The sequence below is a fragment of the Rousettus aegyptiacus genome, unplaced genomic scaffold, assembly GCF_014176215.1.
Source record: "Rousettus aegyptiacus isolate mRouAeg1 unplaced genomic scaffold, mRouAeg1.p scaffold_m13_p_1, whole genome shotgun sequence".
NCBI lineage: Eukaryota > Metazoa > Chordata > Mammalia > Chiroptera > Pteropodidae > Rousettus > Rousettus aegyptiacus.
Window position 1 is genome coordinate 20,307,427 of NW_023416284.1, and position 13,267 is coordinate 20,320,693.

At 35.8% G+C, this 13,267-nt stretch overlaps 1 protein-coding gene across 17 annotated transcripts in view; it reads left to right on the top strand.

Annotated features, from left to right (window-relative positions):
* LOC107513606 (S100P binding protein) overlaps positions 1-13,267 on the top strand; it is a 40,983-nt gene that overhangs the window by 10,103 nt on the left and 17,613 nt on the right. For 4 of the 17 annotated variants that reach the window (XM_016150492.2, XM_016150493.2, XM_016150494.2 and 1 more), the window contains exons 2-6: positions 2,253-2,294; positions 4,819-4,935; positions 6,177-7,024; positions 7,641-7,729; positions 8,967-9,073. In XM_016150492.2, the coding sequence (XP_016005978.2) occupies positions 4,917-4,935; positions 6,177-7,024; positions 7,641-7,729; positions 8,967-9,073 (1,063 nt within the window). In that variant the 5' untranslated portion in view covers positions 2,253-2,294; positions 4,819-4,916. Of the gene's footprint in view, positions 1-2,252; positions 2,295-4,818; positions 4,936-6,065; positions 7,025-7,640; positions 7,730-8,966; positions 9,074-12,912; positions 12,941-13,267 lie in introns of those variants that run through there. The other 13 variants (XM_016150502.2, XM_016150503.2, XM_016150504.2 and 10 more) reach the window with 6 other exon arrangements.

Below are 13,267 nucleotides of genomic sequence, written 5' to 3' on the forward strand. Positions count from 1 at the left end.
GCGACTGACTCTCCCCACTAGAGAATCAGCCCCCAGCTTACAGAGGAGGCAGCTTATGAAGCCTAAAACTACATTAAACAAGCAAGCAGGTTTGCAGAAGTTAGCCATTAGTATATCTTTGCACAGGACATCTCCTAGAGCTACACCCTAGTTATACATTGAGCAGATTATAGAAGCAGAAGTTGGCTGTTATCGTCTGGTGAAAAAATGTTGTTTCTGGGGGACTCTTAAATCTTATAGCAAACAGGGCCTGGTAGCCAGTTCTGTTATCTGCATCCTGGCGATGATGTTGTTCGTTTTTTTTTTTTTTCTTTCTTGGGAGCTGGCGCTTGAAGATATCACTGCTCCCCGTCTTGCCCTAGTGACTAATTTACTGGAGAATTTTTCACTCTTACAGTCCTACAGTGTTTACTGTTACCTCAAAGGGAGTTGCACAAGTCTTACAGATAATTTCAGTTCACTTTGATTTTGTTTAAACGTTATGCCCCCTTTATGGAGTGGTACAGCCTACTGAGTTCCTTTTGTGCACTGTGCCTCACATGTATTGCATTTGGGAAAAGTTGGAAATCAAAGGCCAGTGGGGAAATTCTGTCCCTTGGAAATAATCCTTGCCCTTGGTCATATCGATCAGATCCAGCTTGGTAATTAATGGTCTTGGTTTTAGAGCCTGGAAAGAGGGATATGGGGTTGTCTGCTGTTGCCATTTTAAGTGGCCTGAATAAAGCTTTGTGCTCTAAGGCAAATAGGTTTCTTAGGTATGATAAAAATAGAAAGGGAACCAGTTTCTGAGGTTGCAACCAGGAGGTTAGAGAACAGAGCGGGGGCGTGGTAAACTGAAGTGTGAAGAAGGGGGTGGACAGATGAGACATGGAAGGACAGAATAGGGTCACAGAGGGATGGGGAGCAGAAAAATTAAGAGACAGACTTGGGTGATGGGAAAAAATTCTTCCTTTAAAAATAAAGAGATCTTCATATTTTAGGTGGAGGTTACAAAGCAAGTGCCAAAAAAGGCAGGTGATGGTAGAATGGCAGAGAAGTACCGTCTTGTGGAACTTCACTTTAGAACTTCAGTTTTATCAGAGATCCCCACCCCCAATTCATAAAATATCAACTTTCATTAGTATAGGGCTTTTAGGTTTAGCGTGCTTTCACAAACATACCCTCATTTGATCCTCATGATAATATGTGTTTGAAGTTAACCAAATAATTCCCCATTTTTCAGATGAGTATTCTCATCTGTATTGAGGTTCAAAGATTTCATGTGAATTTCTGAGGTCTCTGAATTTTAGTTTAGTTTCTCTTTACAAGATAATTCAATGACCATTAATTTGCAGAATTTACCTGATAGTTGAGATATCTGTACTGCCTGGTCTTTAGTGACAATGTGACTGAATGCTGGGTTAAACTAGAAGAGATTAGAGCATACCAGATAATTTCTTAAAAAGCAAGGACTAGGGAAATTCCTTACCAGTTTAGCACTGTTTTTTTTTCTACCATTCCTATGCTTCTCTTTAGACTCTTCAGGAGTCAAAGAGGTGATGAGGGTGGGGTGAATTAAGTAGAGCCACTACTTATTTAGCTTTTACGTTGTGCGTATAGTGTGCCAAGCACTTTAGGTTCGTGATCTCATTTTTTCCAACAACTCCATGAGGTATTACGATGGTTCTTATTTTATAGGGGAAGACATTTGAAACCAGAATGTAATCATTGTATCTTTCCTCATGAACATCTAATTTAAAATGTTTTTATTATCAAATATTTCAAGCATATAAAAATTATAGGGAGTGAGATAATAATGAATACCATTATACCCACCATTCAGCTTTATCTTTTGTTGCCATGTTTGTTTTAGGTATTTTATTTCTTGTTTTTTTTGTTTGTTTGTTTTTCTTTCTTTTTTTAAGAAATAAAACATTACAGATAGAATTGAAGCTCTTATTCTTCCTTGTCATTCCTCTTCCCTCCCCACAACCAGAGGTAACCACTATCCTGGATTTGTTGTTTCTTATTCCTATGCATATTTTAATTTAATGACATATGTATGTATCCATATACAATTTATGGTATCATTTCTTTAACAAATTACAAGGAAAAAATGGAAAATATATATATTAAAGTACAAGATCTATCAGCCAATTGCCATATATGGGCCTTATTTGGATACTGATTTTTTTTAAATCTTAAAAAAAGTATGACAATAATTGGAAATCTAAACTGGATATTTTATGATAAGGAATTCTTGTTATTTACAGATGAACTGATGTGATGCCTGGAATTTGCTTCAAAATAATCCGGTAAAGAGGGGAGGTGCATGGGGCAATATTAGCTATGGGTTGAAAGTGGTTGGGGCTGAGAGTGGGTATGTGGGGGTTTCATTATGCAATTATGTTATTTTTATATATGTTTTTAATTAAATTATTTAAAAATGAGGAGATAAAATTATGAAGAGAATGATTTTTACAAGTTAAAAATTATATGTGTATGGTATTTTGCAAGCTTTTTCTCCCAGACCTATTGAAACATTCTGTGAGAGACACTCAGAAGAGCCAGTCCGGTGCCCCTGGATGTTGTGTGGCATAGGAATTGATTGTTTCTTTGTGTGCACAGTAAAGTAATGATGTTTTTCTTCCAGCGAAGTTTGATTACATTCAGGGGTATTTCTCTTGTTCTTCCGTTCTGGCTGGGAAGTCAAGGGAAGGCTTTGAATAATAAGGTGGCTTAAATTATTTTTGCCAAGGCACCAAAATCTTTCACGTGCATTAGAGGATGTAGTGAATGTAGAAGACTTTGCCATTTGCTGACTGACCCTGGGGAAGGGTGGTAGGAAAAAAACAAAAACAAGAAAAAACATTGCCTTTGGAATTAGACCTGGGTTTGGATCTTTGTTCAACAATTGCTAGTTTTGTGTAGTTGGTTGTTACTTTATTCCTCCAAACTTTAGTTTCCCAAGGGTGAAAAATCTATTGAACTCTTCATTTGGTCAAGCAGGTGCTTGGACTAGACCTTTTGGAAGGAGTTGGAGTGAGAGTGGGGGTATTAGCTCTAAAAGGGCTTCTCAGAAATGTTGCTACTTAACCCCAGTGCCTGTGATATTTGTGCTTGACAGCTACAGACTTTAGGTAAAAAAAAAATTTTCCAAAAGTAAACTTTGTTTCTTACTGCTTCAGAAAGAAATAACTATAAAAAGTTTAGTTGTTGGGTAGAGATATTACTTTTCTTACCATAGAGGCACCTGCTTCAGTGCCTGGAACTCTCTCACAACAGTTGCTGGTAAAATAAGAGATAAAAATCGGCAGCTGTAAGTTTAAGACACATTAGCCATTAGCAATGAATGAACCTTATTTGGTCCATTTGCAATGTTTGGACCAATACAAATGTATGGACCTTCGTTTCTTTGGTAAGATCTGTTACAGAATTAAGTTGCAGGATTAAATCGAAGTTGTAAAATATATCATGGTGCCTGCTTTATAATAGGTGCTTAATATTTCTTCCCTTTCTGTCCCACTTCATTTCTAAGATGAATAAGTTTAACTAAGGTTCCTTCTTTTTCCTTTTATTTATTCCTCAGTTTTGTATTAGTTTAAGATGTATAACATAATGGTTTGATATATGTCGATATTGTGATATGATCACCACAATGTTTAGTTAACATATGTAAGATAGTTCTCATTTTTTTCTTATGAGAACTTTTAAGATCTATTAACAACTTTTAAGAATAAAATACAGTATTGTTAACTGTAGTAACCATGCTGTGCATTACATAGGTCTCTTTTAATTTTAAAATTCTATGATTCTTACCTTTCTTTTTCTCCAGTACCTTATTTCCATACCATTTTATATTTCCTCATATTGATGTATACCTTTAAATGTTGTCTCACTGGCAAGATTATACATTCCTCGAGGGTGGAAACTACATCTTTATTTCTTAGAAATCATATAGAAACCTATTACCTAGCTTAGTGCTGTGTGATAGCTCAGGAATGTTTTCTGAAAGAAAACAGGAACTAAAGCTAAAATTCAGGGTGTGGTATGGAGGGAACTGGAGAGAGGAAAATTCACAGTTAAAGGACTATAAGAAATTTTCCAAATTATTGAGTTTGGTGTTTAAGTGTTTTTTTTATAGCTTCTCACATGTTAACATGTGATAGCTTTCTATCACCTTTCCCATCTAGAAAATAATTACAGATCAATCATTAGCTGTTTAAAAACTAGGTTTTAGTTAAACAAGTAATATATAAATATTAAAGTAGAAAAGTAAAGTGATACTGACTGAATGCTCCCCTTGACCGCTCTCAGTCCCCCACAGGTGATAGCATTCATCAATTTTATGTTTTTCAGACCTGTTCTTTGCATTTATATATGTATTGAAAATGAAACTTTTGTATGTGTGGTCATGATTAACTTTTAGATTTTGGTGAAATTAGACATTGCCTAGTCCCCATTTTCCATCCCTTCCCCATTTTATAAGTGAGGAAGCAAGGCCAAATGATTAAGTGGCTTGCCTAAATTATTATAGCTGGTTATTGACAGAACCAGGACTACAATCCAGGTCTTTGGACTCCCAAGCCAGTATTCATCCTACTAGAGCAAACGATACTCTCAAGAAAGTAAATTATTGCAGCAAAACTAGTTCCTTGGTTGCATAATTTTTCCTCTGAAGGATGTTCTTGACTCAAAATCCAACTTTCTGGTATTTAAAAAAAAAAAATCAAGATCAAAATTAATACATGGAGCACCTTAAAGCATAATACAGTTGACTTTGTAATTAGCGGAGTTGAAAGTGATGAGAAGATCCTCTAATTTTCTTTATGCCTGCAGGAAGGTGGGAGTCAATCATTTTGACAAGTCTCCTGAAAGGAACAGCTAGCAGGAGCTGAAACCTTTTTCCATTTGGTCTCGTGGCAAAGGCAGAGATCATGCCAGCAGCTCCACACAGTATGGAAGACAATTCTTCTTGTATTCTTAAAGTTTATTATTATTTTTTGAATTTCACAAGTAATATGTTTGTTTTTCTAAAAAGTGTCAACTGAAAATTTAAACATTTTACATAATATATATTTGTCTTGTTTATATGTGGTGGATATTATTCCATGACAGTATATTACAGGTCTACTTCATTGTGTATTTAAATACTGTAGTCCTCACTTATCCATGGGGCATATGTTCCAGGACCCCCACTGGATGCCTGAAACTGCAGATAGTACTGAACCCTCTGTATACTATGTTTTTTCCTATATATACATTCCTTTTCACGTAAAGGAAGCACTTTACAGCTTCTCTTTACAATACTTGAATTGCCAACATCATTATTGTGCTCTGGGGCCATTATTAAAATAAGGGTAACTTGAGCATAAGCACTGTGATACCATGACAGTTGATCTGATAACAGAGGTGGCTACTAAGTGACTAACGGGAAGGTAATGTATACGGCACGGATATACACTGGGCAAAGGGATAATTCTAGACGTTCTGGACAGGACAGTGGGGTGGTGTGAGATTGGTCATGCTGCTCAGAACGGTGTGATTTAAAACTTAAGAATTGTTTATTTTTGTAATTTTCCATTTAACATTTTTGAAACTTGCTTGACTTCGGGTAACTGAAACCTCAGGTAGCTGAAACAGTGAAAAGTGAAACAGCAGATAAGGGGAGACTACTGTAGGTGTAAATAGTATGTAGCTTGAATGTACCATGATTTTACTGTACTGTTTGGTGATGGACAATTATGTTGTCTCCAATATTTGGCTATTTTGAATAATGCTGCTTTGGACATCTTTATAAATATATCCATGTGCATTTGTATAGGTATTTCTGTAGGTTAAACTTCCAGAAGTGAAATTCCTGGGTCCGATGGTGCTTCCAAATTACTCTCCACAAAATATTGTGCTGATTTATATTCTCACTGATAGTGTGTAGGGGGCTTTTTCTCACATCCCCACCTACCTAGATTATCATGTCATCTTAAGTGTTAGCATATTGATTGGAAAAAAAGTATTTGATTATTCTGATATGTATTTCCCTGATTCTGGTGAGGTTAAATATTTTTACATTATTTTTTATGTTACAGGTCACAGTGCAAAGAATTTGAAATATTAGGACGCCACCATTCTATAGAGCAGATTAGAGTTGGTAAAAGTTATTTCCTGTTCCTCAGCAAAACTGCCTCTTATTTCTTCAGATATGATGTGCTCACTAATGCCTTCTGAACAGCCTTCTGGTACCTCTGTCTTGCCTAAAGACAATGCTCCATTTTCTTGGGATTCCTCAGATGAGGATGAATTGGATGACTCTTTGCTGGAGTTGTCTGATGGAGAAGAAGATGATGACCATCTCAGTTTCACAGAGGAAGAGATTCAGGAGCTATTGAAGGATGATGACCAATCAAATGAGCACTTTTCTTATAGAGGAGGATTGCTTAAAGATGACAGCAGTCACGTTGAGAAGGGAGAGAGAGGAAGTCAAATTCTCCCTGACACTCCACAAGAGAAAAATTTGTTGTACAGCTTGGGACCAGTAGCTGAGACTCCCGGCCTCTTCAAATTACCTCAACTAAGTACATCAGTTGGTAATGGACCAACTCCTACTAAACCATTAAACAGACGCTCTGTACTAGAAAAGAATCCGGTAAAATTAACAGTTGTTGCACCATTTGATCCAACAATTTGTGATGCTGTACTTGATAAGGACAAGACTGATACCTCCAAAGATACTGAAAAACCCTCCTCCCTTGGAGAAGAAATGAGAGAAGATGGTCTTAGCCCAGATAAGAGCAAACTTTGCACTGAATCTGAAGAGATCAGCCCTGATAACTCTGCCTGGGATGGGTCTCTTCTGCCTTCTCCAAACAATAACTTTCAACAAACTGCCTCTGATAAAAGTATGCCTGACAGTAAGAAACTTAAACCTGTATCCTCTCAGATCTTGAACCATTCAGAGACTCCTAATATGGCGTCATCGTGGAGAAATGGATCCCATAAATCAAGTTGTGAAATGAAGTTTCCAGTTGTTTCCAGCTCGTCAAACAAAGTAAGTATATTATTTCAAAATGAATAGAATAGCAGCTGAATAGCAGAGCTTTGTATATAGACAAATTGGGGTTTGAATCCTGTCTAGCACTGACACCCTTAACAAATTGTTTAGCCTCTCTTTTCCTTCACATTTCTTATCTATAAATTGGAGTAAATAATATTTAATGATATAGTAAATATTAAAATAATATACTTACAGTAATGCATGTGATATTAAATTATTATTTATTGAATAATTACAGATGATGATTTTACTGTTATTTTTCCTTTAGGCTTTAGCCTAAGTCTCAATCTTTAATTATATTGCTATATGAGATATAGCACCAGCTCTGAGTCAGCCTCGGAAGAGCTGAAAAATCTTGGACAATTTACTTAACCTCTTTGAGCCTGATTCCATTTCTGCCAAATGTGATTAATAACCTCTACTGCTTAGGGTTCCTTTTTTTCCTTAAGATTACAGTTACAATCTCAGTTAAAGCACCCACCATTGTTCTTGGTATACAGTTGGGGGTCAAGGATAAGTTTTGAGTCCTTTAGTTTAAGAATATTTTCATAAATAGTATGCTCAGTTATTATAACTAAGGATCATCTTTCCTTATGCTCTGAAAAAAAAGCAGGATGTTCTTGACAAGGATTCTGGGAAGCTGAAAGCCCCTGAGAGAAGACTAGGCAAAGTCATTCCTGTTCTGCAAGCCAAAACAAGGTAACAGTATAATGAAATATTCTGATTTCTTTTGGTTCTCTTGAATTTCTTTCTTTCCCTCTTCAGTTTCCTTGTAGTGTGGACAAAAAACTCTGTACCAGGAGCAGGCATACTTGAAGTTTAGAACCACCAATATCCAGCTGTGTGACCTTGGGCAAGTCAAATAATCTCTGACCTCAGTTTCTCAATAAAATGAGGCTAATGATGCCTTTCTGCTGCCTCACAGGATTATTTTGAAGAGCAAAAAAGACATTATTAAAAGATTTCTTTTCCTATGTATGGGAAAGCCTGATCACATATGGTAGGAGGTTAGAATAATTTTTAACAAAAATGTTAAAATATAACTAGAAAAGCATTTAATCATCTCTCCCAACTTGAATTCAACTGTCCTTGGGGAAAATTTTTATAGAGGTTGAAGATTTGGGTCACCTTTTCAATCTATGCTCTTGTTTCCAGGAGATGGCAGTGTATCTACATGGGGATTTTCAATTAGGAAAGCTGTTTTTTAGGTTGAGCCACATTGTCTTCCTTACAATAAGATTTTTAAAAAGAATCTTTGATTACACAGATAATATATTTATTCTGCTTTTGAAAATTTAAAACATTACAAATAAGGCTAAAATCCCTGTTGACTATCACCCCAATCCTCATTTTGTTTTGTTTTTATTTGTTTGCATAATTTAAGAGAAACTACATTGCTTACAATGGAAATTATACCAGAGAACACAAGCCAGTCTACTTGGAACAGTAATAAATTGACTTTCTCAACATTCTCATCCACAGACTCCTCAGTATAGTGCAGTCAGTATGAGCAAGGGCTAGGCATTTCATTGTTCTTGCCAAGGTCACCAATGTTCTAATTGCCAGATTCAGTTGTTTGTTTTGTTTGGTTTTGGTTTTGGGGGTTTTTCTTTGGTCTTTATCAGTTTTTCTGTGGCTTTATGAAGTTAGCTATTTTCTGACTAACCTTGAATTACTCAAATTCTTGAGGTACTAGGTAGTCTTCACTTTCCTATGCCTTCTCAATGGAAGATTGTATATATTTCTCATTTTCTTTTTTCTCTCAACTCCATATTTTATTTTAGCTTCATATTATGTGACTAACACTATTTTCTGTCAATTGTTCTTAGTATTTTGCCTCTGGAAGTTCTGATTAGCAGTATATGACTTCTCTCAAGAAAGCATTATACTCACGATTTTAATGGACTGTTTTTTCTCTTGGTTTATTTTGTTCAAGGACTAATGTTCCGACATTTTCACAATCAGATCTAGAACAGAAGAAGCAAATTTATCTCAAGAATGTCTTTGCTCATATAGAAGGCCCAGTGGACTCTAATAACCAAGGTAACATGGTAACCAAATAATAGCATGTAAGGATGTAATGGGACGTTTTTTCCCAGTGTAATATAGCTTAAACTGGGAAATTGTTTTGAATTTTCTTAACTGATAAGAAAGATAACTTTCTTTCCAAATTTTCACTTTAAGGAATTGCCTACCCAGATAATCCTCAAAGTGGCTGGGCTAACCAGTATTAGGGGTCCAAAGAGACTCATACCAGTATATTAAGAGTACCTTCCCATGGCTGAGGGTTATAACCAGACCGGTATTTTTTGCTAGGGATTTTTTTGTCTGAAAAGTAGTTGAGGGGGATGACCAGGCACTGCTTAATAATCATTGATTTTTATTTGGAATTGTGTATTTTCCCTATTGTCTTTAGCATTTAAATGTAAAAAAGCAGGCATTTCAAATTCCTTCCCGCATCTTGGCATCTGAATAAAAGCTCTGGAAAGGCTTTGGCTACCTTGACATTCTTCAGGCCTAGTCATCCCTAGTTCATTAAAACCTATTGCAAACCAAACTGGCTAGATTCTTTCTCCAGTCCTCAAGAGACTATAGTTCATGTTATTCATCCAGAACTATTGGCTCATGGGAAAACAACTAAAAAACTTGTGGGCTGTACCGAAGGTGCATTGGTTAGAGATGTTAGATAGTTAGACATGAGTGACATGAACAAAAGAATGAAAGCTCAGCCCAGAGACCACCCAAAGACTGCCCAAAGAACACCCCATTTGTAGTTAAAGAATCACTCGGGCATCCTGAGAGACAAAGGACTGGAGGGCCATAAATGTATAGCTGGTTTAATCGGCCGGCCACTGACACTTGCGCAGAAGGTCATACCCTAACCTGCCCACAACGTCAGCCTCATTATGCTATCATTATAATATTATTCCTGTGCCTGTAAGTTCATGAATCTAATTATAACATTGAATTCTGGGTAACTGCATGCACATGAAGCAGGGAGTTATATAGCAGTCAGATGTCAATCAAAATGACCTCACATGCCAGTCATTCAGGAATGCCTTTGTAACCAACCATTGTGGCCATAGTAGACTTTCTCAAAGAGGGTTGTTACAGCCTTCTTTGCTGAGAATCTGCTCTTCCCTTGGAGCATACTCAATTTTTATCTTTTCACTTCCCAAATTTCACAGGGCTACAGCCTTCCATAATGTGGCCTGTCTCCTTCTAAAATATACTTGTAATCTTTTTAAACATCTCGCTGATATGTAATTCTTTGCTGTGTCGGCAATGAAGAACCGAGAACCACCCCATGCCACTGGGGCAATGCCAGAGTTCAGATTGCCCCATTGGTAACAGAAAGATACCGATAAAAGAATTCCTTCTCACAAAGATCTGTCATCTGTAGCTTCATTCTCTATTCATTCAGCAAACCTTTCTTGAGTACTTTCAGTAGTGCTAGGTTTGAAGATTAGGGATTGGAAATGTAAAGAGAAGTAAAGTATGATCTTGGCCCCCTGGGAATTGATAGTCCGGAGAAGGAAAAGATAATTACACTGCAATATTGTTTACTTCTCTAATAGAATTCTGTATGAAGTACAGTAGGAGTAGGAAAGAGCCCTTCTGTTTGTGTTTGGGGAGAGCAAAAGATGGGGAAAGAGGATGCTCTAGGTAGGCTCCACAGAAAAGATAATTAGTTCAGTTATTCCAAGATCACTAGGGAGAGTTTTATAAGAATTTTTTGGCCAAAGATAAGAGGAATCTCCCCTTTCTTTCACATATCTTGAATTATTTACTAGTTTGTTTTGTTTTGTTTTGTTTTGTTTTACAAAGCTGTGAGTGAAAGGTTTATAACTCTTGAAACATTTGTCAGAAGAACTTTTGATTCCAGGTCCTTTTATTTTTTACCCAGATATTTCATTAAGCAGTCAAATACTACTCATACTGATTGCTCAGCCCTCTGTTTGTGAGATCCTTTTGCTTGAACTATTTTACAGGTCTGGTAGAACTAAAGACTCCACCCCCCCCCCCCCAACCACTCTCTCACACTGCCCAGGTCATTGGAGGGGCAGATTAAAAGAAGTTTGTCTATATTCTGCCTCTTTAAGAAGCTTGATCATTGCTTTTTCCTCCATGACGTGACCCTCTTTTATATCCTAGGCAGTTGACACCGATATATCCAGTTACATTTTTCTTTCTCATTTGGGGCATTTAGAAAAGAACTTTTCACAAGAAAAGTAATGAGCAGGTGCTTATTTATAGCATCTTTTTCATTGTCTTATCCTATTCAGCAGTCTCTTTCCCATTTTATCACAGCAATCTAATCTATATCCCATAAGGAACAGATAGAATAACTAGTATAGAGGAAAGACAGCATATTGTAGTAGTTGGGCGTGTAAAGTCTAGAGTTAACTTCTGGATTCATATGTAAGCACCATTGCTTACTGACTGTGACCTCGAACCAATAAAAACTCAGTTTTCTCATTTGTAAAATAGGGGTAATAATGAGGCTTAGCTTATGTGAAAACTATACATGTAAGTACAAGTATAATGCATGAAACAGTGCCTAGCCATAATAACTAACAATATTTATTGACTACTTAGTATCATTAGCAAGAAAGCATATTTTTCATATTGAAGATTTTATAGGTGAAATAGTATGATGTCAAGTGTTTGTTTTTAAGTCTTAAAACAAAAACAAAAAACAGCCTGGAAAATCAGAAGAAACAGCTTTAACAAAATGTCGATAAATGAAACTTAGTGATGAGTACGTGGGGGTTCATTATATTATTATACACTTGTGTGTATTTGAAATTTCCCATAATAAAATATTATTTTTTAAAAGGTGCATCTTTTAGGAGACTCTTTTTTGACAGTTGAATATTTTAAGAATTTTCAACATTACCACTTCTAAAAATTCCACAGGCTTCCAGTGCTTGCTTCTGTCTTCCAGGAACCCAGTGTGATACTAAGTTCATGTGTCACTTCCCACTGCCCAGTATTCATGTATCCAAAATTTAAAGATTTTGTATACCATTTGGCAGTGGTGACGAGAGCATAGTCTTCATCTCTTCTCTGTTTATATATAAAGAGGGAGCATGTTTAGTGCTATTTCAACTTGACAAAGTATAACTTTTCAAGTTCTTTAATAGATGTAGAGAAATTAGTAGGGAACAGAGTCCAGTGTAGTTCCTGCCAATTCAGTTTGAATCCTTTCCATTGGGTTAATCATCTTCTTTCATTTTATAAATAATGTATATATTACTGATTCATAATATAATAATATAAATCATCCTTCAACTCCATTATTCTGATACAGTTGTAATCTCTTTTTAGTTTGGAGCCATGTGGTTATTTATTAGCATTTACAAAGAACTACCAACCACTTCCTGACATCCAAGCTAATGGACAACTTTATATGAAATTATAAGTTCTTAGAGTAGAAAAAAGACCATTAATATCTTCTCTTTAATCTTTTAACACATAAATCTATTCCATGTATCTTTGCCAAGTGACCATTTAGTCTTTGCTTAGAGTTCTAATAATGCAAAACTCATTACCTCATGAAGGTCATTCATTGCTTTCAAAGTTCTAGTTGTTAGAAATTATTCCTTACTATGAGCCAAACTCTACCTCCCTGTAATTTCTAGTGGTAGTTCTTAGTTCTGCCCCCTAAGATTACAAAAAGTAACTACTCTCTTCTTTTTACTTAAGGTATTTTAAAGACTTTACCATGTTAAATATCTCAGATTCAGATTTTTAATGATTACAAAGTATATATTTTATTATTCCCATCTTGGATAATTAGGTTGTGTCCATTTTCATTGGTAATGCAGCAGTGAACATTCTGGTCAATAAATGTTTATGTACAACTCTTATTTCTATAGGATGAATGCCTAGAAGTGGAATTGCTGGGTAAAGTATATAAACATTTTAAAAACTTTTGTTACATGTTACCAGATTGTCCTGCCCCCACAAATTGTATTTTTTATTGTCACAATTTGATAGGTAAATTTTAACATATTTTGTTCTATTAGTGAGGTTAAACATTTTTCATATATTTATTGCCAGTTTATATTCATAATTTCTTAGAATCATCTAATATCCACACCATATTCCAGTTTCCCCAGTCCCAAAAATGTCTTGTAAATTGTTAAAACAGGATCTAATCAAGGTTCACGTGTTTATTGTCTCCTTAGTCTCTCTTAATCTAGGTCCCTGGTTTTGTAGATTGTCCCACAT